The sequence below is a fragment of the Ambystoma mexicanum genome, chromosome 11, assembly GCF_040938575.1.
Source record: "Ambystoma mexicanum isolate Mex_15411 chromosome 11, UKY_AmexF1_1, whole genome shotgun sequence".
Lineage (NCBI taxonomy): Eukaryota > Metazoa > Chordata > Amphibia > Caudata > Ambystomatidae > Ambystoma > Ambystoma mexicanum.
Genome location: NC_090934.1, coordinates 929,515,890 through 929,540,828, shown reverse-complemented (window position 1 = coordinate 929,540,828; position 24,939 = coordinate 929,515,890). Strand labels below are relative to the sequence as shown.

General features: G+C 44.3%; 1 protein-coding gene across 1 annotated transcript in view; it reads left to right on the top strand.

The window, feature by feature from the left end:
* Nucleotides 1-24,939, top strand: part of TALDO1 (transaldolase 1) — a 142,055-nt gene that overhangs the window by 22,163 nt on the left and 94,953 nt on the right. The window contains exons 2-3 of the mRNA XM_069624037.1: nt 17,213-17,336; nt 17,743-17,850. Of these exons, the coding sequence (XP_069480138.1) occupies nt 17,213-17,336; nt 17,743-17,850 (232 nt within the window). The remainder of the gene's footprint in view (nt 1-17,212; nt 17,337-17,742; nt 17,851-24,939) is intronic.

Sequence of the window (24,939 nt, the reverse complement as noted above, 5' to 3'; positions counted from 1 at the left end):
AAGCTGACGAAAAGTTGACCACTGGAACTGAAACCGAAGAGGAAGATGAAAAGGGGCTGAGACGATTTCCAGCGACCGGAGAGCCTGCTGTGTAACAGGAGCCTGCTGTAGCCCTTCCTGCCAATCGCCCTGGGGGGGGGGGGGAACTACGACCCCCAGAGCCTGGTGAGACCCACTAGACTCAAGAAGACCTGCATTTTGAGCCATCCTATACTTTGCTGTGACCTTGCGTTGTTGCAATACCCTGGGACCTCAAGCCACTATGCAGTGCACGGTCTTCCGAATCTCGCTGAAACTTAGGGAGCATCCTGGTGGATCTCCAGAGACACAAACAAGAATCCGAAAAATCCCCTCACCAGAGTGCTGGAACTTTGTAACAATGAGAATCCAACTGCGATTCTGTGTTCCTTGACAAGGCGACCAACACTGCACCCCCCCCCCCCCCCCCCCACAACTGCAGTCCCTTCTGAGGTCTGGTTTCAGTCTCCACGATAAGAAATCCACCGACTGGGTATGTGACTGCAGACCCTGAAGTTCTCCTGCTACAAAATCTTCAATGCTGAGGTAATGTGTTAGCTTGGGTATGTACTTACCTTAAGCCTGTTAGGATTTCTGTGTAGCTGTGGGTTGTTTTCTGTGATGGGGAGCCTCTCATCCAGTGCACCCAGTCCCACTGCTAGAATCCTGCTAAGGTGTCTTCTTAACCTCCTTTCTTTCCAAGAGACCTTCCCAAGTGCAAACGGTTCCTTGTCACTCTTCCATTACTGTAGTTTCCCTCACCATGGAGCTTCAAAATCTACCTGGCTCTCCTGATCTCCACTTTCTCGCCTCATTTCCAGTGTTATGCCGATGACACACAGCTCTCTATCAAGCTGCCTTCCTCTACCTCCCACCTGACCGCTATTCATGCATGGTGCTCTGCCAATGATGTTTACCTTAATGCCAGTAAGACGGATCCTTCTCATTGGGACGCCTGCTCCCTGTTTTTCACCCACTCTGGCCTGGCTACCCCTCTTCAGCTGTGAGGGGTGGGGGAAAAAAACCTTGGGATCATCTGACTTCTTTCTCCACACGTCACGGACCTTCTGAGGGGCATTTTAACCTTTTTCTTTTTCCTTCCCCAAAAGCTCAATGTCTCCCAGAGCCTTGGTTTTCTCTAGGCTAGACGGTCTCTCCTCCCTCTGCCCCCTTCAACTATGCAGAATAGGACTGAGAGACTTATCCTTGGCCTCAAGCCCAGGGACTGCATCTCTCAGCCCTAAAATCTCTCCACTGACTCTCAGTGACCGCATTCATTCAAGACCCATTGCGTCATCCACAAGACTGTCTGGGGCCTGAGACCTCTACATCTACCTTGCCCTCCCTAAATACCTCCCGGACAGAGTCCTTTGGTCCTCTGGCTCCAACTCTCTGCAGGTCAAACGTTTCTTCAAGCAGAGTGTGGGCGGTAGATCCCTTTCCTCAGCTGGCTTCTCGGCCTCCTCCGACTTGAGCCGTATCTGCCTAACTTCCGGAAACTAAGACCTTCCTTAACTTAACCCCCCACACCCCTCCTGTGCTAACTCTCCCTCTGGGCCCTGGTCCCTTCTGAGTCAAACTGGAGCCAGACCAACCCCTACTAGTGCCATTGGCATCATCTGCCAGCACTTGCCCTCTGGCTCCCTTTCCCAGACTAACCCATCCTTGCCCTTGCTGTCCACTGCATGCTTCCTCACTTCTCCCTTCCCAGGGGCACCCCACTCCTGCACTTCGCCCTCTACCCCTCCCCCTACCACCTTGTCAAGCACTTGCACAGTAGGATTGTCACACGGCCAATGTAACCATTTTGTTCATGATTCCCATATTCTCCAGTAATGGTGACACTGCTTCATGTGTGAGGCTACTGGCACAAAGTGCTAATGTAACAGCACAAAGCTCTAAAAGCTAGTTTGGGAATTCAATGTTTTACAATAAGGTTGTCTCGTACAGTAAGCATTTTGTATGTACTCGCTTACATCAGGAAAGCAGTTCACATTTGGGCTATGCAGAAGTTCAGACCTGACTGTCCCATGGGGAAGACTTGAGTTGCAGCTGCCCTCTGTAAAAGGTGGTAGAAAATTACGATTAGAAAGATGATTCCAATTAAAAAAGGAGGCAGAAATTGCAGCAGCTATTGATCAATTTAAAAGTTGGTGAATATCCCAGATCAGACAAGTTTACCAGTCGAGTTTGACAAAACCTTTGTTGTACAGTACACACAAAGTGGGAGTTTTCACCCAATTTCATTGCTTAACGTGGATATCAAATTATTCACCAACATGTTGGTAAATTGATTCGAAAAATGTATGGTGGGGATACAATACATTAATCACAATGGTTTCATGAATAGAACAATTGTTAATGTATTAGGACTTTGTGATGGTGTCCTTCTAAACCAGCATTGGTAATTTTGGATGCAGAGAAAGCTTTTGGATCGGTTCAACTGTGTTCTTGGACCATACTCGAACAAAGATGGGCTTTGGTCAAGGTTTTTAAGACAGTTTGTTACTTGCATGCTGAAGTGACTGATAAAGGTTTGGGTAAATGGTGTACTTTCGGATACATGTCCTTTGACAAAAGGCACTGGAATGGGGTGCTTGTTGTCGCCATTTCTGTACAACATTGCTTTGGAGCCGCTAGCTGCTTGCATTAGACGGGAACAGGGGATCCGTAGTAGATGGGTTAAGGTGTTGTCTTATGCAGATGATACTTGTCTAACCCTCATGATGGTAGTGTGCTGCTGAAGAGAATATTTGAGGAAGGATATTTCTCGGACCATAAAATTATTTTGGACAACATGTTTTTCCTCTCTACATCTGGCTGTGGGGAATTTCAACTTGTGGGACTACAAATGTTTTGAACATCATGTAAAGTATCTTTTGGGGGTGTGGTGGGGGGGGGATCTATATTGTGCGAAATTTTGAAAGATAGTTTAATGTGAATAAAATAGGTGATGTGCGGAAGATGGAGACATTGCAGTTAAATATTTGGGCCAAAATAAATGCATTACGATGACTCTTCTTACCAATGTCATGTATATTCAATTAATTGCTTGACATACAGAAGATTGACATTTTCCCCCTGAAGTAGTGTTGGGAGGGGGGGGGCTGGATATCCTGATCTTAATTACCAGAAGTACTTTTTCCTTAAGTCAGCCTATTTTGCTTCAGATAAGAACCCCCTTCCAATTTGGATTGATGGAGAAAAGTAGGTGATTTCCCCTTGCATGTACATTCACTGGGGAAGCTGCTGGACCCAAGTAATATGTTGCCTTAAATTGAAGCTACCCATGAAGTGCTTTGTGGCGTCACTAGCATAACCTGCACTTCGAATTGGTAACATACTTATGCTGCTGGAGTTGACTCGTGAACGGAGTGTTGAGGATAGATGTTGTGACAAATGGTATGATTTGCTACGCTGCTCATAAATTCCACCTGGGACTTCGTGAAAAATACGAACACTCAAGTCATTATTGTCCCATAGACTAGATCTGGACACTCTGCTAGTGGACGCGCCAGATAACTGTAAAATAGTTGATTTGCTACCTTGAATGGCTTTGACATTCCTTAACATGCCTGTGAAACCTGTATATGCTGCTTGTTGGGAGCAGTTGCAACAGGTTTGGGCAATGGAGTTGAACTGCGAAATCTCGGTATAGCATTCTGATTACTTAATGAGGCCAGGATTTAAGGCAACATTTGATTTAAATGTTTGCCTTATTCAACAGCAACATTAGGCCATCTTTACTGGATGCTTGTTTGTGTGCATACACTTGGTTATTGGGCAGTGTTAATATGTTGGGTTTATGGTAGGGCGAAGGATACTTTATTACACAGCGTCAGACTATGCTAGGGTTCAGAAATTTTGGAAGGGTGTGTTTGAAAGGATGAATGTGATGGTGAACATCTCCTTTCCTAGGATGCCCTTCAGGTTCTCATGTCACACATTGTCAACATTGGAACTCCCTTCCACCCACCTTAAGGACACCTCAAACCTACCCCCACTTTAGGCGTAACTACATTCGGTGGATAAAGGAAAATGACCACTAACTCACCCTTGCCTACAACATGTATATTTGTAAATTGTATAGTTGTAAATTGTTCGTCATTGCATCGTTCGTTATATTTGCAATTGTTTTAACCTATGTACACACTGTAATTACTGTACAGCATTGTAACTATGCTGAGAATAACCTTGTTGCTCCTGCGCCCAGATACCCTTGGATCTGACGCACAATATAAATGAATGAACAAACACATGGGTAGGTGTGAAATTGCTTGTAGTCCTAGGCGGTGGATTGACTGGGCTTTAGTTGTGGGAAAGAGTGTTGAAGATCTGGAAGACAAGGAAATAGCTGCAGGTGGAAGACTGGCTAACTGAGTGAAAGTTATTTATTTGAAACTGGGCTGGAAGGTTCTATATTTGAAACTGGGTGCCTTTTAATGACTTGTATGATTAATATTATGGTTTTGTTATGCTAATGTGGAATGGGCGGGGATACAGGTTTTATTTGTGTGCATGCATGTCTTCGTTTTTTTTTCTTTTCATTTAATTATGTGCTCGTAAGTTTTGTTTATTGGCACAACCAGTTTACTCACCTTCTTGTGCAACGTACTTCTATTTCATTCCTTATTGCAGTTATCTGAAATGCGATGTCACCTACTCAAATATTTGAGGAGCTGACTTTGAAACACTACTTTGGAATCAATCTGTAAACTCCACCGGCTGATGGAACAAATTCAATTTTTTAAATGGAAGCTACTATTCCTGATTGATGGTTGGCTTGCTGATCCTTTGACTGGCTGCAGTGTTTCTGGAGCCTTTAGACACTTGGCCAGCTCCCAAAAGCACTGGCCTTTTCAGAGCTAGTGTGTCTTTGTAGGGCCATTAGAAGAGCTAGCCAATTATGCTCTTAGCGCTTTGACCATATAACGAAAGCTGGACTGTCAGCTAGGCTGGATTTTTGCCATGGATTGAGCTTGTCCTCTCGGCCAGTGGTAACCTTACAAGGAATCTTTTTTTTATATAAGGCTTAATACAGAGACCGGCGCGGGCCAGGATTCGAACCTTTTGCTCTGCCTTGTCTTGCTTCCAAGACAAACTCGTTTACCCTGAGCTGTCCTCCGGTCCCTATACAAGAATGCATCGTTGAGTCCACTTGTCCCCCTATCTTGCTTTGGCCTTGGTGCAAGGGTGTTCACGCATACCCAAGGCTGTAAATCCAGCTGCTAAAATCCTGAATACCTGCTGAAGGCAAAGGGAGTGCCAGGGTTTTAGTCCTTAAAACTCACTCGGCCCAACTCATGCGGCTGTCCTGATCCACTCCTGATTTTAGCGACAAGCTGATTCTGCTCCCAAACTCTAGTATTATTGGATTTACAGCGGAGCCTCCTGCACAGCGGTACTTGCATTAATTACAAAACAATTGGCCGTATGCTGAGGCTGTTAACTTCGAAGCTAGTCAATGTTTGGACTTGGCGTGCTATTTTGTGGATCCCTAAACCTGTGTAGGGTTACAGGCATGCCACACTAAAGCACGGCTTAAATGCATATAGCCTGCTGTGTGCATGTATGATTAGTGCCTCTGGCTGGTCATTCTCAAAGCCCAACCAGTGGACTAACGTTCAGTGTAGCTTCCACATAGCTGATGTATTGTTTGTTCTGCATGTACATTTAGCGGAGAACTGAAATGTAGACTGTAAACTGATTTATGAAGGCTACTTCCACCTTTTTAGCATTATACCCCATACATTTGGCTTGAGACTCTTAAATTCAGTTCATAGTTGCTGACTAGCAATCTGTGCTGCACCTGGACACTTCATACTAGTTTGTCGCTACATCTCTGCTAATAATTGAACAGTCTTCTCAAGTATATAATTGCAGTCTAATGCAAGTTGTATTTCGTCTGTAAGGACTAACTTTGAAGCCATCCCTGTGACTGTAAGATGATATATCAATGTCGAGGCATTTGTTTGAATGACTACGCAGAACTGTCCTTGCAACATTTATTACTGCCATAACCTGAAGCCTTTCATGTTAAATGTATTGTCATTGTACTATGTGCATTTCTGCCATGGGTCATGAGCTTGTGAATGGGTTTAGTTCGGTTTTGGCTAGATCAGTGTTGGGAGTATAGTTATGGTTTAATACACTTCGGGTTAGGATCTCCTTGGTATGGATTTGATCAATTCCTAATCGTTTCCCAGCTTTGTTTGGATACTCCACAAGATACCCTTCCTATAGTTTTAAATCCTTAAATGTGTTAGGGACTTGGAGTGCATGGACTCCCATTGTGTTTGCCCAGTCATGCCTTTTAAAGATGTCTCAATGGGTTTTATTTAAGTTCATCAACTGTGAGATCTAGTTCTCTTTATATCTGGTTGCATGAAGCTGAACTCCTGCAAAAAGAATTCCTTAACACGTGTTCCCTATTAACTTCCTCATAAAATGAGGGGGGGATCAAGGTAGACATAAGAACTTCTAGTTCAGCCAGAGGATCCTCCACTGGGCACAACCTAGTTAATGTAATAACAAGTTTGTATCTAAAGGGTGTGCCTTGTGCCACTTTGGTCCTTCTCCACAGTCGACCTTCTTAGGCCAGGAAGCAAATTTAAAGCACAGGATGTAAGCATTTTGTATCCTTACAGTAATTTGGAAATAATTTTCCCTTCATAAAACAATTGGTTCCCCCAATGCATTTCCCAGTGAGCAACCACTGCTTTTGCACAAAACAGATGCAACATTTGTTATCGGGAATCCCAAATATACAATTTCTTTCACCTATTCTAACCTTACATTGGCAAGTAGCCACTCAAATGTACAGTGCTGTGTTTCCCAGTAAAGTGCATTATTAGAGAGGACTTCAACAACCTGTTCCCATGTTACACTCTGAGGTTTTTCGGTTTTACTTGTAACCGTAACATAGGTTTTTAGTGGTGCAACTTAACCATAATGTCTCTTTAACAAAGTTTTTTTCAGTGCATGCTTTTTTTCTACAACTTATAATATCATACTTACTCCACTATACAGCAACATTTGTGTCACAGGTTTCGCCTTCAAAATCTGCCATTTCCCATCTTCTAGCATCACTTAACACTTCTATACTTACTCTGTTTTTGCTTCTGTCTATATCCGTGGACGTCTGACATTATCGTGGACCTTCCGAACGGTGCCACGTGGCCATGCGCTCGGCATGATGTGTCCATGAACGCTTTTGCACTTTGCGTTCGGGTCCTTGCTTCAAGGACAGTGGCACTGCATTTTCTACTGATCTAGGAACTTTCAAGCTCAAAATGTACCCTTGCACAGCTCCTAGACCTATTCTTAATCCTTATCCATGAACAATCTAGTACAAAGCACATACGTGGAAGGAGAGTAGCTAAACTGCTATTTATCTTAAAAATGCATCAGCTATTGCCATCCTTCGTCCCCAAGAGCCACCACCATCAGCTAAAGGACCCACAAAACAAAGTGCAATGTTTCCTAAAACAGTGAGGAGAGCCAAGAAGTGGGAAGTGCCTACCTCTAGCACCCAGATAGAATCATGGGTGTGGCCGTTCTGTACGACTGTTGGGAATGTGCCAAAGACAAAAGCTACAAAAGTGAAATGCAGGGAGTGCAACTTCAGTCACGACTACCTGTACATTACTCCTACTGGACCACCTTCATGCGCCGCCACACCAAATCCAACCACTGCAATGCTCTCAAAGATTGTACCTTTCTTTGCAACTAGTAGCTGCCTATCTTCTTCCACACCAGCTACCTTGCAAGCAATAAGGGGGGGGGGGGGGGGGGGCTGTTGATCCATATATTTTGAAGACAACAGTCCTTTGTATATACTACAACACTCTGTAGGGGGAAGCGATTTCAAAGTGCTTTTGAAGCTATAATCAAGGAGCATGGGAAACACTGCCCACTACCTTAGAAACACATGCAACATCTTCCCCTGTCCACCTGCCCCTCCATATTAGTGCTTGGTGCCTCTTCCCTCATTTCCGTCCGCACCTTGCGTTCAAACCCCTGCACGTTTTCTTTTTTTCTTCAAGGTCAACAAAAGAGAGGTTCCTTTTAGGAACCATCTCTCACAGTTAAAACTAGAACAAAACAAATCTTAGACTCCCTCTCCTTTACATTTCTCAGTAAAGTACATGGACTCAATACGTTTTCCCAACATTTCCATTATAATTTTGTGTTACGCTAATGGAAATGTGGCGTTCATCGCCTGGAACTGGGGATAACAGCACGGCAGCCCAAGTGTCTGTGTGCGGCCTGATGGCTGGGGGCTTCGGCACATTATAAATAAGTAACAAGGGCTTCGGACCATTTTCCTCCCTTCCAAGCCCTGCGATTGGGGGTGGGGGGGGGTGGGGGGGAAATAAAGGCCATTCGCACCCCTGGTTCACAAACTGAGAACCAGGGGTGCTAAAAATAGATTTTGACTTCCTACAGTGGGACGCCTGCAGCGTCCGGCTGTAGGAAGGAAAATCCTTTTCCCAGATGGCCACCATGGAAAGGGAGGGTGGTGCTCCGTACAGAGCACCTCTTCCCGTTCCATGGCAGCCTGCAGAAGGCAAAGGCTACCCTATGACAATATTACCACAAGCACATTTTTTTTTTTCCTTTCAAACCTATCCCACGAATAACTCTACCACATAGCCGGTCCCAGGGACACCTGGCCACTTTAACACCATTTTATGTCCCTCCATGGCCAGTAGCCAGATTGTCTGGGACATGACCTTATACAATGGCCTGGACAATCTAACCACTGGCCATGGCCACAAGCTATAACTCGGTCACAAAAGGAGTATTTTTTTTTTTGGTACCTACATTTTGACACTTGTCAAAAAAATAAAACATGGGCACATTTGCGAAACCATGCTTTCAGGTCCTTGCCAATGCTCCTTACACGAGTGCTTGAAATCCGCCTCAAAAGTGTTAAAATATATGTACATACAATAGTCATAACTTCCCAACTTGACAAAATCCATTCAGACTTCACACAATCATTTATGGTTGGGCATATCATCTTTCTGAAAAATGTGGTCCACATTCCTCAAACGGCAACAGTTATAAGCCATCTAATGATGTAGAGACCCTCTCTAATTAGACAATCCCTACAAACTTTACAAAAACATTGTATATCTACATTATCGTTTTGCAAACTTTTGTGCCATTTGTCAAATGGCACCACATTTATAAGCCTTAAATGTGGTGCCATTTGACAAATGGCACAAAAGTTTGCAAAACAATTTGAACATGTTTTTGCAGTTGGGGGCAAAATTAGAGGGTCCGAAAATATTGTATTTTGGAATCCCTCTAATTTTGCCCCCTCTTTACAGAATCCCACCACCTTTCAGAATGAAGTCTAGGATTCCAAAACTTCATGCAGTTTCATTGAGTGGCGTAAAAGTTATAAGCCACCCAAGAAGTGCTTTTCACCAACCCTGCAATGCAGTGATAGGCACAGATGCCCCCGAAAATGGCTGAGAACATTACAGGACTGCCCCCGAACATCTGCAGTGTTCAGACTTTTTGGGGTGAAAAACTGCCTGTTTTTTGGCTTCTTATGGCCATATCCCATCCATCCTCATCCCTTACCTCCCCAGAGATTGTTTGCCAAGTGCAATTTTTTATTTTTATTTATATAAATGTTTTTACCGTGGTGTCCACGGACACCGGCGAATGTCTGCAAATCCAACATGCCGAGCGTTTCCAAAAATCTGACGCACTTCATGCTTTTCACTAGCCAATCAGCAGGCACGTATGTCCGCAGCCCTCTGGACCATATCGGTGTCCGGTCCGCGGACCAAACTGGGAAATGGGTCTGCGGAACGGAGGCAGAAATCACTAATGTTTTAAGACCTACATTTTGCCTGTTTAAGTCTGGATTTTCACAATTTACAAAAGCGTGCTTCCGTGACCAAGCCGCTGCTCCTGCCGCAAAATTGGCAAGAGCTGTCCCTACAAATTTGCCCCCCCCACTCCCCTGTGATGACAACCAAACTTGGCATCAGTGAGCCATTTGTCTTTCTTTATTTTTTGCAAGTTTGGTGAGGAATTGTCCACGGGGAGCGAAGTTATAAGCAGCCCAAAAAGTGGTCTGCCTATGAGTTGAGCAACTTACCAATAACTACACACCCGCTACCGCAGGTCGTGTAATATATCATTTTTGAAAAATGTTATTCAGGGGGATATGCCCCTTTAGATTCATGTTGGTGTGCTTTAAATGGAGCTTCTATCTGTGAGGTTCCTCCACAAAGTCCCCATACTTATCAACTGTAAACATTGCAAACTGCCATTCCAATGAGGAATGCTGCAGACACTCTTGTGGCCATCTAATTTACCCTACCGATAGTAGTTCCATTCCACCCTTTTGGATTCCTGCTGGGTCAATTCTTAAATTAGATATGTTCTGAGATGGTCCCTTTTTTGAGATGGAATGTGAAATTGAAACCGTGGATATATATATCTATGATTATTTGGAACAATGTGTAGGTGAGTGCATCTTTCATAAAATGTAATCTAGTTCATTCAAAAGAGCCATTTCACCAAGGACATTTAATTGGAATGTCACCTCCCATATATCCATTTAACACAGATAACCCAAGATCCTCCATGTCTGGTTACTTCTGAACTAAGAGGTGGAAGAGGCAGATCAGACTGAGCAGACAATCGGCATTCAAGTCACCCAGGATTACAATTTCACCTCCCAGGGACATCCATTGCCAAACGTCAATGCACTTCATTGTTAGGTCAATACCCTGGTGCCAGTATACAAATATCTCTATTTGCTTTTTTAGGTTGGTTGTTGTGTGTCGATAAAGCTCCAAATGTTATGTCCATTACTGTAACTATACTTGAATATGGGCAGGAGCATACCAGTATTCTCAGTCCATCCAAGGGCTGCCCAACCACACCCTTTTAGCAGATTGTAAAGGCAACAAATAGCCATCAAATGCTGGGCAAATCCGCAAAGGCTTCTTGCAGGGTTATTAAATAATGAAATTATGATTTCTCAACCGTTGACCATTATCAGGGTAGGTGTTGGAGACTGACTTGGCAGGGGGGTCTTTCTGGTAACTTTGAACACCCAATGCCTCCGACAGCCAGGACCTGTCCTGATGCTGCTCAAGTAGTGGGGGGTACATCTTGTAGCGGAGGCTTGATTTGTATGAGATCACTATGAAGTGAATATCTTTCTAGGTGACAATTATTGACATAACTGATATCAGTTGATCTATGAATGTGTTGTGTAGTTGCTTATTAAGAGTAGTGCTGCATGGTAAGCATGAAATGGAATGCTATGTTAATCTGGTTCACTTTGCTCTGGTGATGTCATAGAACCAGCCTGCAAGTCTTTATGTTGTTCTATATTTGGCAGTTGGTGTTTCTGGACTGAAGCAGAAGGGTCCTCAGTTGTGGGGGGGTCTTTTCATCCTGTTACTTAAATAAACAACCTATATGAAGACTTACCTGAGTCCTTCGTCTTCATAACAATGGCGACGAGGATGGGATGACAGGAGACCTCCCACGACCTGTCTCCAGCGCGTAAGTCGCTCTGCTTCTTTGAGCGTTGTAGTGACCTCCGAGGGAGTGAAGACCCGCCGTGCCCTCTCCTGTTGTCCGGTGCTCTGGGCTGCCCGGCTTATCTGGCTGTGCAGGAGCGGGCCCTCGAACAAGATAATCGGACAGACTTCGTTGCCTCCAGCGTGAGTTCCTGCCGCCTACACTCGTAAGTGCCGCGCGTGTTGCCCCGCCAGCGCCGACGGAGGCCTGCCGCGCAGTCCCATCGATCCTAGTGCCCTCCCGGGCCGGACGAGGCTGTTCCCCCAGGACGTATATTCCGGGGGGAAAAGTGCGCGGGCCCCAGCAGCACTGTCTCGCTTCGAGGCACAGAAGCGTGAAGGAGTAGTTCACCCGTGTGAGGCGAGGAGGCTCACAGTGACTGTGAGCGGCAACGATACTGCGTTTTGGGACTTTCATACCCGCACAACGCACGCCGAGTTGGTTGATGGGCAGGACACAGTTGAGAGTAATACCGTATTGACGGTAAAGCGCGCACGGCACAAAAAAAAAATAACACACAGCCCAGCGGTCACACATGAGCAGTGCAACCTACCGTATGGACAAGTGTAGGTTCGACATGCAGAAGAAACTGATGGTGGTTCATTGATACACGGGGAATTATTTTTTTTTTCAGTGCATTTTTTTTGTTGCAAAACTAGGAGCTGCACTTTTAGGATTTTACTGTGCACCTACTGCAACTATACGAGAGTGGAGAGCCGGCCAAGAGTCTTTCTCACAGCCAAGAGGTGTTCATTGAAACAGTCTACTGTTCCAGGTAGGAGCATTGCTCAGCAGCATGGCAGGTTTACCGGGCATCGCAGGTCCACCAATTTTCATGCCAATTCCAGGACCTGTTAAAATTTTATGGGCCCAATGGCGCAAGGGGTTCTTGCACTATTGGAGAGCAGCTGGGGGAACATCTTACTCAAGTGAGAGAAAATTAGCTTTGTTACTGCATTTCTTGTGGTATGAGGGTCAGAGTATACGAGACGCTCCCACAACCCCATGGTGATGGCTCTGGAGATGACATGAACGAATTTGACGTGGCTTTGATGAAGTTGGATAAGCACTTCAACCCCAAGACCAGCACTATATTGGAGCGTTATAACTTTCGCATGCGTGTGCAGGCATCTGGAGAATCGGTGGAAGCATATGTAACGGCGTTGAGACTTCTTGCCTTGTCTTGCAAATTTCAAGATAAATTTGATGAACACATACGTGATCAGTTTATGACACATTGCAGGGCAAACAAAATTCGAGAGGAAATATGGCTGAGAGATGAGCCAAATTTAGATGAAGTGTTGGACATTGCAAGAAGAGTAGAACATTCCTTAGCGTGTGTAGCCAAGTTATCTAAAAATGAGATGGGAGATCCAAAGGAGAACAAATCTGAAGTCTTAAGTGTGACTGATGGGAAGCCAAAGAAAAAGTCCAGGAATCGGCAGTCAAGTCGTGGAGTTGTGGAGGAGAAAAGAGGTCAAGAGACAGTGCAGAAAACGGAGAAGAAGGATGAAAGACTTTGTTTCCGTTGTGCTAGCAACACACATTTTGCATCATCTGTTGTATGCCTGGGTCGCAGGGCTACATGTGCTAGGTGTAAAAGGAAGGGGCATTATGCGAACTGCTGTAAAAACTTTCAATTTGGACAGAGTAATCAAAGGAAAGTCTTATATGTGAATGAAGAAGAAGATGGAAGATCGCCTGAGGAGGAAATGTCTATTCCATTGCAGAGTGTTGTTATTAACACTGTTAATGTTGTGTCGGAGAGTGAAAACATGGATGATTGTGAGCGTCCGTATGCATTAGTTAAAGTGAATGGCCATGAGATATCCATGATGGCAGATTCTGGGTCTAAAATTACCTTAGTGCCTAAAAATGTATTTGAGAAGGACATGCAAGGAGAAGTGTCCAGCCTATCTAAACCTGATATAAATCCAGGTGGTTATAATCAAGATAAGATTGACTTGTTGTGGTATGTCTGGTGCGAGTTTGAGTTCAAGGGACGTAAATGTAATGGCAAGGTTTACATAACGAAAAGGGGTCAGACCTTATCAGGCTAGATCCCCACAAAGACGAGCAGGTCTTTCAGGTGTCAGGACCATGTGTAGGGTCATGCAAATATGTAGAAGAGCACAGAGGTGTGTTCAATGGGGAAAGTGGAAGGTTTTATACACCAAATCGTATTAAAGCGAAATGGTACACCCGTGGCTGCTAAGCTCAGGCCAGTGCCCTTGTCCTTGAGGGAAGGGGTCAAGAAGGAGTTGATTTTGTTACAGTCGGGTGTAATTGAGAAGGCAGGTGGTGTTGAATGGGTGTCCCCGGTAGTCTTTGTAAAAGAGTTCAGGGGATCTAAGATTGTGCATAGACATGCGTGAACTCAACAAATGCGTCATGGTTGATAGGCACCCGTTGCCTAACATGTGTGAAATGTTGACCATGGTTGGGCGGGGGAAATTCTTTTCAAAATTGGATATGGCCTCAGCTTATCACCAGATTGAGTTGGAGGAGGGATGTAGAAAATGTACTGCTTTCATCACTCACAAGGGAGTTTTTCAGTTTAGGATGCCTTTTGGATTGGCTTTGGCCTCGTCGGTTTTTCAAAAAGTGATGGATCGGTTGCTCAGATGTGTGAAGGGGGTGTTTTGTTTCCAAGATGATGTTTTGGTATGTGGGGAAACGCTGGAAGAACATGACAAAAGATTGCTCGAGGTGTTGAATCTTTGAGGAGAGAGGAATCACGTTGAGGCAGGAAAAGTGTAAATTTGCGGTTTCCAAAGTTGATTACTTAGGCCATGAAGTTTCACATGAAGGGGTGAAACCCAAGGAGAGCATTGTAAATTCGATAAAGGTGATTGAGAAGCCAACCAATAAAAGTGAACTGCGTTCATTTTTGGGCATGACGGAATTCTATCAAGTTTGTCATGAATTATGCATCCAAGGTGTTGGAAATGAGGAAGATTCTAAAAAAGGGTGTTGAGTTTAAATGGAACAAAAAGTGTGATATGGAGTTTGCAAGGATCAAACAAGAGATTGATATGGCCCGGCCATTGGGATGTTTTGACATGAGGAGATGTTCCATTATCACAGTAGATGCCAGCGATGGTGGTCTGGGTGCAGTACTTTTGCAGAAACAGGATGATGGTTCAGAAGAAGTGATAGCACATGCATCACATGGGTTGAAAGGTGCAGAGTTGAGGTATTCCGTGCTTGAGAAGGAAGCTTTAGCATGTTATTGGGCAGGTGAGAGGTTCAGGAATTTTGTCTGGGGTATGGAATTTATTTTACGCTCGGATCATAACCCCTTAAAGGTTATTTTTCGAAAGTAAAGGTTTGGATAAGGTGTCACGCAGGGTAGCCGGGTGGGTTACCAGGATGCAAGCGCGCACATTTTCTATGGAGGTCATTCCCGGGAAGGAGAACATGTTAGCAGACAATCTTTCAAGGGTGAGAGTTGCAACCCAGGAAGGGTTAATTGAGGAGATGGAAATGGAAATGGTGTTTGTGAACACTGAAGGAATTGTGTCTAAGGAAGAGTGGTTGGCGGAGATTAGCATGGACAAAACAATTAGCAAGGTAATTACTTATATATTGACATCCGTTTGGCCCAACAAATCTGAATTGGTCGAGGAGGAAAGACCTTATTGGGAGGTTAGGGATGAATTGTCTGTTAATGATGGTGTGCTGTTCAGGTGGGAGAGAGCAGTTGCTCCGGCAGGTATACGGAAAAGGATTATTGACCTAGCTCATATTGGTATTACCAAAACCAAGGGGGTTTTGATATCGGATTATTGGTGGCCGGGATTTGACAAAGAGGTTGAGAATTGCCTGGCAGAATGTCATTGTTGCATCAAGAGTGGGAAGGGGGTGGAGGCTAGAAAACAACCTCTTATTGATGTAGGTGTTCCAACCAAGGTTTGGAGTGAAATAGCAATGGACATTTTAGGTCCGGTTGAGCTAGGCTATGGACGAGGAAAGTATGTGGTTCTGGTGGTTGATTTATTTTCCAGGTGGGTAGAATTCAAGGTTGTCCGTGAGATATCAGAATACATGGTGAAGGTGTTGCAGGAAATTTTTGCAAGTGAAGGTTTACCTGAAAGTGTTCTCACGGATAATGGAACTCCATTCGTGGGAGGTGTATTTCCTGCATATTTAAAGTGTGGAGTAGCCCATAAGAGGGCAGCATTATACCATCCTGAAACTAACGGAATGGTAGAAAGGTTAAATAGGTGTGTGATGGAGAGCGTGCGCATGTGTGAACACTGTGGTTTCGACAAGTTGGTGACCATTCAAAACAGAATGTGGGCTTTGCGCATGGCACCTCACACAACTACTGGATTGTGTCCTTTTGAACTAATGAGGGGTTGAAAACCGTCCTCTATAGCATGTCCTCCATGGTTAGGGAGGAGCAGAGATTCGGATGTGGTTATTGTTCAAGTGAGAAATGTCTTGAAGAAAAAAGTGAGTGGGTCATGCGGGAAAACAAGAAGAGAGGAAGAAAGGAATTGCATGTGGAACGAGGTGACTGGGTAAGGATAAAGGGTGTGGAGAAGAGGAAGGGAGAGCCATTATACTCTGATCCAGTTAGGGTAGTTGCAGTTATGAAGGGTGCAGTGCGAGTAGATGGTGGTCAGGTTTGGAACAAAAGTAGAGTTGCCACTGCGAAGAGAGGTAAGAGGTGAGGAGAATCAGAGGTGAGGTGATGTGGTAACGCAAATTAGTTGTTGTATACACATACATCTTTAAAAAGAAAAAGGGTTGTGAAGTTGCTTATTAAGAGTAGTGCTGCATGGTAAGCATGAAATTGAATGCTATGTTAATCAGGTTCACTTTGCTCTGGTGATGTCATAGAACCAGCCTGCAAGTCTTTATGATGTTCTATATTTGGCAGTTGGTGTTTCTGGACTGAAGCAGAAGGGTCCTCAGTTGTGGGGGGTCTTTTCATCCTGTTACTTAAATAAACAACCTATATGAAGACTTACCTGAGTCCCATTCGTCTTCATAACAGAATGTTATAATGTATCTGTTTGATTCAAGTTCACTCATTCAGTCTAGTAAACGTCGACTTTACAAAATTGCGCGATCAGATCTGTAGTGATCAAGAAAGTCAATACAATTGTCTATATCCATACAGCACTTCTTTTACTCACCAAGAGTCCATTGTCACCCGCCCATTGAAAGCGCACATGTGGATTGGAGACTATTATTCTGTTACACTTTGACAATCTGATTTTGTTGTATCTTTGGACCTTAACGTTTCCACTCTCGGTGAGCAAGAATTGACCCTTGGCAGGTGAGAAATTGTGTGCTATGTGCCTTCACTGGGCAACTTATGCTGGCTAGTAGCTTGCATTTTAAAGTTTTACCCCTGGTCTTAGAATCGGGACATGAAACGTAGTTTTCTGTGTTAGTTTGGCCCAACCACTAACTTTCTCCTAGAACTGGAAGTAGAGCAGTGTGCTGGACTGGCATGTCGTTATTGCTGTGTGTGACCAACAGTCTGGATGGTGCACAACGAGGTTGTGTTGTCTGGCTGTAAAGATTGCTGCATGCTTGCGACATGTTCCTGTAATGGTACATTATTTCTGTTTGCAGGTAGCACAGTAAATTCATGGTGGTTATTCTTTCCTAGCCATTGACGAGTATAAACCCCAGGATGCAACAACTAACCCATCGCTCATATTGGCAGCAGCCCAGATGCCAGATTACCAGAAGCTGGTTGAAGATGCCATTGAGTATGGAAAGAAGAAAGGCGGGTAGGTTAATTTTTACTGGCAATGTAGCACGAGGTGATTTAACTAGGATAACTTTTGTCTTAAAACAAAGCATATGAAACAAGTGATTTCCAATGTGGTAAACGAAATTCATGCGCAGCAAGTTCTTGAATGGCTTGCTGCTTTGTCATTGGATATGTGACTCGACAGGTAAACGATCTGCTCCATGTAATGGACATTTTTTCTGTTTATTTTTGTTGTCTAACCAGCAAAGTATGGCAGCATAGATTTCGCTCAAACCTGGTTAGTCGGAAAATAACCAGTTATTGACTTTCCTACCCAGGGGAGGTCTGTTCAAATGCTGCATTAAACCGTTGTAGGCCTGAAAGACCAATCTCGTTTCTTTAAATATGGCAGCAGCAAAATGTAATGCAGGTGTTCCCAACAGGTCGGAAGATGAACAAATTACAAATGTAGCGGACAAGCTGTTTGTGCTGTTTGGAGGGGAAATCCTGAAGAAGATTCCAGGCCGCGTGTCTACAGAAGTAGATGCTAGGTAAGGCTTTTCTTAATGGGAAGTTGGTCCTAAAGGTGTCCTCAAATGGTATGTAGGCATCATTTCCTCTCATTGTTGGGATAGAAATGTGCCTTTTGCATAACGAGATGTATATTTTTAAATGCTTCTGCAAGTGTTGACCACCTGTTGTGTGCTCTTTCTTTGAAAACTGCCCTTTCTTCCACACAGTTGGCATGTCCACGTTTGTTTTTCATGATTTGCTCCCAATTATTACTGAACTATTCTGGCATGTCTGTCACCTATTCTTTGCAGTTTGGACATTTGCCTGCCTCCAGGATTTATATACGTTGGATCGGCACACACTTTGCCTACCTTGATGTCTGTTGGGGTCCAGCTCACTTCTGGTAGTTTGGAGGCTAACGCATGAGTCATTAACCAACTTTTTACAGAGTAACGCACGGACTGGTTCACCTACTCCAGTAGGAGCTGAGACGCCCCAGCACCAAGCCCCAGAGTAGCTCTAAGCTAGTCTGAACCAAGCACCATACAAGGCCTGTTCATTCCCTCCTTGTCCTGAAGGCAACAAACGCCATGCCTCGTGAAGCCTAGGCAGATTGCAGCCCTTCTATGCTGCCACATACCAGTACATGTTTTCTGGTCCACAAAACGGTAGCCCCAAAGCATTCTAGTATGAAGGGTGCATTGGAGAAAGCTATTGTAGCTAGTGTTTTGGAAGAGGTGGGGGTGCGAGGTGGCTTAATATGACCCTTTCAGTGAAGTTGAGACCTTCACCCCCAGTAAGTAATTGGGACCTGATGCCCCTTTCTGGATGCCTAAAGCATGGCACCAAATGTGTTGCCACCTCACAGGCTTACCTGGCGTGTAGTTGGAGTTGCGTTTGAACCCCCACCCAACACGATCACATCATAGTCCTGACCTGTTATCAGCCTTATGTTATATCTAGGAGACATCACCGCCTTGGTGAGGGGTGGTGGTGGTGGTAGTGGTGGTAGTGGTGGTGGTGGTGGTGGTGGTGGTGGTCGTCGTGGTGGTCAAGTACCAGTGTTGTCAAAAGCTGACCTCCCTCAAATAGCAGCTGAGCCGTTTGGTGACCCATCCGAAGTCTTCAGAACCAGCCACTGTATACTGCTGCTTGCCTGGTCTACATTGGCATGTTACTAAGCACAGGCAGTGATGTGGTGGACAGACTATTTGCGAGCGTCTATGAGGTGTCCGTTAATAACTGGTAATTGATCCTTCAGGCGATCTTTTCTTTCAAGCCTTTTTGCAAGTTTTCGTGCACCCTATCTGACTGAAGGGCTCCCGAAAAATAATTGGTCATGTTTGCTACATAGCTGAATGATGCAACAGTTGTCTAGACTTACTGGCCGAATCCTAGGCATTGCTGCTGTCTGAGCTGCATTGCTTATTACAGTAACTTGCTTGGGCAAGCTTGGCAGTCGTCATGGCTGGTACATGGTTTTGGTTTCTACAGAATGTGGTGGAAATCTTTCAATATACAAGCTGCTGGCAAGCCATAGTCACTCACTGCCTCATTCTACACACAATTTCCTGCTCTCCAAGAATACCTTTTCACTAGTGCACGTTCTGATGCTTGTAGTAGAACCCTTTTGTTCAATGAACTAACTCGCCAGGTTAGAACTAGCAGCCATCCGCTGCTTCCGTGCATTCGAAACCATAATGGCCGCATTTATTTTCCATCTACTATTGAAGGTTGAATAGTTCGTGTGATGCGTAGCATTCTGTACAATGGCATTTATTTTCCCGCTTTAGTTAGCATTTTTCTTAAAGTAGCAAGTTCCAAAAACTAGCTTTAGGACTTAATAGCTTTTAGAATACACTTTAGCTTTGCAGCCTTAGGCACGACTCGGAACTCAGTTGCTACCCTCCTGCACTATTAGCTTAAGTATCCTACCCGAACCCAGGCGATGTCTAACTCCTCTTCAGTTTACGTACTATTCTGTACTTGGATGCTGCCACACTGCATCAGGTGTTGTGCCTTATGGTAGCCATTAGACCACATTTGATTGATTGTGTTGTGCCTTATGGTCGCCTACAAGACCACATTTGATTGATTATTGTGTTGTGCCTTATGGTCGCCATTAGACCACATTTGCAACCCCCGCTTACTAGCAACACTGCCCACATCATGTATTGGTGCCTATCTACTCTCATCCACCTACTATATATCTACACTAGACGTTGGACTAGTCAACCTAATCCATTTCCTAGTCAAGACACTTACATCTGCACATTTATGTTAGGCCACGAGGTGAGGGTGGTGGTTATCACCATGACACCTGCTAACCCGTATTTGGATGATCCAGCTCTCTGGATACGCCACTTTGCCACCAGACCAACACCTAACCAACCTTGTACTACGGCCATTAGAAACACTAGATTGAATTCCAGAACTAGCCCTCCTACCTTTCCATGCTCCCACCACCCCAGCCTTTTATCCAGAAACTTTAGATTAAGAGCCCGCAGCATGAAACATTTGCATACTGACTACAACCCTGCCAATTCGACCACTGACTCAGTCAAGTTAGCCCATACACATTTGCACGACCTACCTGTACCACCTGAAAAATCTTCCCAAAAAGACAAACTCGTCCAAGCAGCTCTGGTGAATGCAAGGCTCTTCCTGCCCATGCTCTCGACATCGCTGACCTTATTTCCCACAAAAAGCTCGATCTCCTCGCCGTCACGGAAACTTGGCTTAATGCTGCCTCCGGTCCATCTCTGGCCCTTGCTATACCTATTGATTATGCTATTATTAGATGCGACAGAAACACCACTCAAACGAAGGGAGGTGGACTTGCCATCATATTCAAAAATACACTCGACATCAAAGTCATCCAGGACTCTCAAATCCCCTCTGCTGAATCCTTGTCTATTAAGCTACCTCTATCACCTAACCACACGGCATCTCTGCACCTCATTTACCGACCACCAGGTCCCATCTCCTCCTTTATAGAGGACATTGCATCACTCATAACCACAGATACCAAACCCAGCTCTCAAACGATCCTACTTGGGGACTTTAATCTTGGTTTTAATGACCCTAAGAACACTAACGCCCATGACCTAGCTAACACCTTATCGGATTTAGGTCACACGCACATTATTCACGAGCCTACTCATATCAAAGGCAGAACACTGGACTGGATCACTCACCTCAATTGCTCTATTGACCTTCTATCCAATGACCCATGCATTTGGTCGGATCATCACATAATAACCTTCTCTATCAAAGCCAATACACCTCACCTGGCGCCTATCATCGCCCCAGCTACCAGCACGAGAAATAAGAGATATTACACCTGACAAACTCTTACCCATACTACTCCCCATCCTGAACAATATCGACTCGGAGACTGACCCCACAGTCGCAGTGGATATCTACAACCAGGCTATACTTAAAGCTTTGAACTCCATTGCCCCCCTAAAATTGCAGAAACCCAAGCCACAGCGTCACCTTAACACTTGGTTCACGCCGCAGCTAAGAGAATTACGCAAAGCTAAGCGAACCGCAGAGTCACATTGGAAAAAACATCCCACAGCATCCAATAAGACTGAGCTAACCCTAGCCTCCTCTAGTTACAAAGAAGCTATCTTTATTGCTAAAAAGGACACATAACAAAAGGATAACACAAGCAGAATCCAACACAAAGGAACTCTTTAAGATTTTGAAAGAACTAGAATCCCCCATTGCCCCCATAGACAAATATGTTACAGATGCACTATGGTGTAGTAATATTCAGAAGGCCTTATTAGATAAAATAGCTCGCCTACAATCTAAAATCAACGCAAAAAAATCCCTGCTACTTGCTGACTCGGACTACAAACAATTACCCAACAAATCACCTACCTTTAAGTCAACTTGTAAACCTTTCAGCTTCTCACCCCTCTCAATCTGGGAAGTAGAAAACATCATCAGGAAACTTAAACCTTCAAATTGCCAAGGTGATGCCTGCCCTGCCCCGATCATCAAAGCTGCTGCGCACGACCTGGCACCATTCATAACTAACCTCATCAATGCCTCCTTCAAAACTGGAGTAGTGCCTGATAACCTAAAAGATGCGTGGGTCATCCCACTCCTTAAAAAACCTACTCTTGATCCAGCCAACCCGTCTAACTATGGACCGATAACAACTGTACCTTTCTTACTAAAAATACTGGACAGAGCAGCCTATTTACAAATACAGGCCTACTTAGAATCAAACAATCTCCTAGGACTTAGGCAGTCAGGTTTCCGACCTAGACACGGTACGGAAACTGCATTAATAGATCTCACTACCCAGATCCAAATCCTGAAAGACAATGGTAAACTTGCACTCCTCTTATTGCTTGATCTGTCAGCAGCTTTTGACCTGGTTAACCATCAAACACTCTGTCACCACTTGAAAACTGCAGCACACTTCTCAGAAGCAGCCACAGCCTGGATCAATTCCTTCTTGGCGAACAGAACCATGAGGGTCTTCTCTCCCACTGATTCTGCTGAACCTTCACCAGTACCCTGTGGAGTCCCGCAAGGCTCCTGCGTGTCCCCGACACTCTATAATATATTCACAAAGCCCCTCTTTGATATCCTTGACTATCTGGGTGTCACGTATACCAACTACGCGGACGACACCCAGATACTCATTCCTATCTCGGGGAACTATGAAACAGACAGCAAAACCCTTAATGAAATCTACTCAGTAATTCACGCATGGATGGCACATCATGGACTCTGTCTCAATGACGAAAAAACCGAGTTGATCATCCTTGGCACTCGCGCCAAACTCAAAAATCTCAACCCCGCATTTAAATCCTTCACCATAGATGGCAATCTCATTCCCGTGTCAAATAACACCCAAACCCTTGGGGTTTACATCGATGCCACCTTATCCTTCTCCAAACAAACTAATGCAGTAGCATCATCAGCCGCTTACACCTGTAAGCTGATCACTGCATGTAAGCCGTTCATCTCCTCACCCAATTGCATCACTCTTGCTAGAGCATTAGTCCTATCCAAGATAGACTATTGTAATGCCCTTTACTTAGGCACTAGCTACAAAAATATCAACAAACTGCAAGTAATTCAAAATAATGCCATCAGAGCTGCCCTCAACATCCCCAAAAAGATGCACATCTCGGAGACCAGACGCAAACTACGTTGGCTTCCTGTCAAGCACAGAATTTCCCTTAAAACTCTGGCCCTTACACATAAAGCCAGGGCCAACCTTGCACCAGCCTACCTCACCAACCAACTTACACCTCACACTTCTTCAAGACCACTTAGAGCAGCACAAGCTAACACTATGTCCATACCGAGATTTAAACTTCATAACTCGGGTGGTGCTAGCTTCCCTGTACAAGCCTCTAAATTATGGAACACAATACCTGCGCTTTTGCGAGCAGAACCTTCATTTAACCTAGTTAAACATAACACGAAGTGTTGGCTTCACAACCTGGACTCTGACACCCTAACCGCCTGATCCCAGCATGATCGACTGTCACTGGCACACTTTTGTAGCTAATGTACTTATACTAGACTACGTATATATGCATTTGCATGACTAAGTTTGTACCCACCTGTAACTGCAATGTAACGTAACCCTTAGTGACTGCTTTCTATTGCAACTGTAACCAGACCTAACTTATGCGCCCGTATGCCCCCGGGCCTGGCTGCGCTTTATAAATAAATACAAACAATCGGTCAGTTAAACTGTAACATGGGATCAGCGCCCGTATAACAATTTACTACTAGCATGCAATGGAATTACCTCATTTGTAGCGAGGGCTGGTGAGAAAAGGGGGAAGGGGGGGAGACCATGAGTGAGCATGGTGGTTCCAAATTGTAATGTTTAATTCTTCACACCTAGCAGTTTCCCTTTTGCCTTCATCTCCAAATAGAAACAAAGGAAAGATACACTGGTAATTGAAATAGAAACTCAGCAAAACCTGTCCCTGTGATAAACTAGATAGGTATAACTTTATATAGCGATTCATAAAGGGTTCGTCCAACATCTAGGTACTGTGATTATTATACCTCAGTCGATACTCAATTAACCGACCTCTGTAGGATGTTGGCCAATAAGATAGCTCAGCTGGTTGAGTAGTCATTGCTGCAATCTGTGCCTGATTTGCAGGTTCGAATCCCGGCAAGGCCAACTCCACCTTTCCTCCTTTCGAGGTCGAGAAAGGAGTACCGACTTTTGTTTGGTGATAAATATGTTCTATGTACAGCGCTTTGCCAAAAGCGCTATATAAATAACAATTTGACCATTAGATTAGATATAGAATTTAGCATGGATTCCATGCCTCTATTCACTGTTGTATCATAACATTGGCATACCATTAGGTAGCAGTAACCCCAGGAAATTAGGACTTTTCTTACATATCAAAAGACAATTCTGCTATCGAACCTCCAAAACCCACAATACAATTGTTTGCTTCACTATGTAATTGGCTAGGTTTTTTTGATTTCAACATTTAAATACATACAGGAGAGATGAAATGGCCTGACCTTGGAGAAATAATGAAAGGTGTATTCTGTCACAGTGCAGAAAACCGCCGCCTAGTAATGATTTCGATATAGTTTTTGCACACACAGGCTGGATGTCACATACATTTTACTCTCTTGCAAAGGAGAATCATTTTTACTCTCTTAAAATCACATTTACTCTCAAAGTTTAAAAATGGGTAGTAAAATACTCCCCTCAAAATCTTATCTGGAGCACTGGATGTAGTTACATTGCAGTGTGTTTACCTGAAGAATCAATCGGGACCCCAAGATATTTAAAATCTAAGACCTGGTCACTTTCTCCTGCCAAAAACCATGTTGGATTACCTCTTCTGCTCCTTTTTTCAAAGACCATTATCTTTGTTTTTTGTCTATTTACTTCCAGGTCGTTGGCTTCAGTGTATTTGGTTAAGGAAGCCAGCAGACGTAAGCCGATTGGGGTCTGGTCCAGTTGTAGAAGGTCATCGGCATAAAGGATTCTAGAAACTTTTGCGCTGCTCATCACTGGAGGAAAAGATCATGTGCTTTATTGTTTTGTCTGTCAAATAGACAAAATGTCCGCTGTTCAGACATCTTGGCTGTAAAGGACTGGGCAC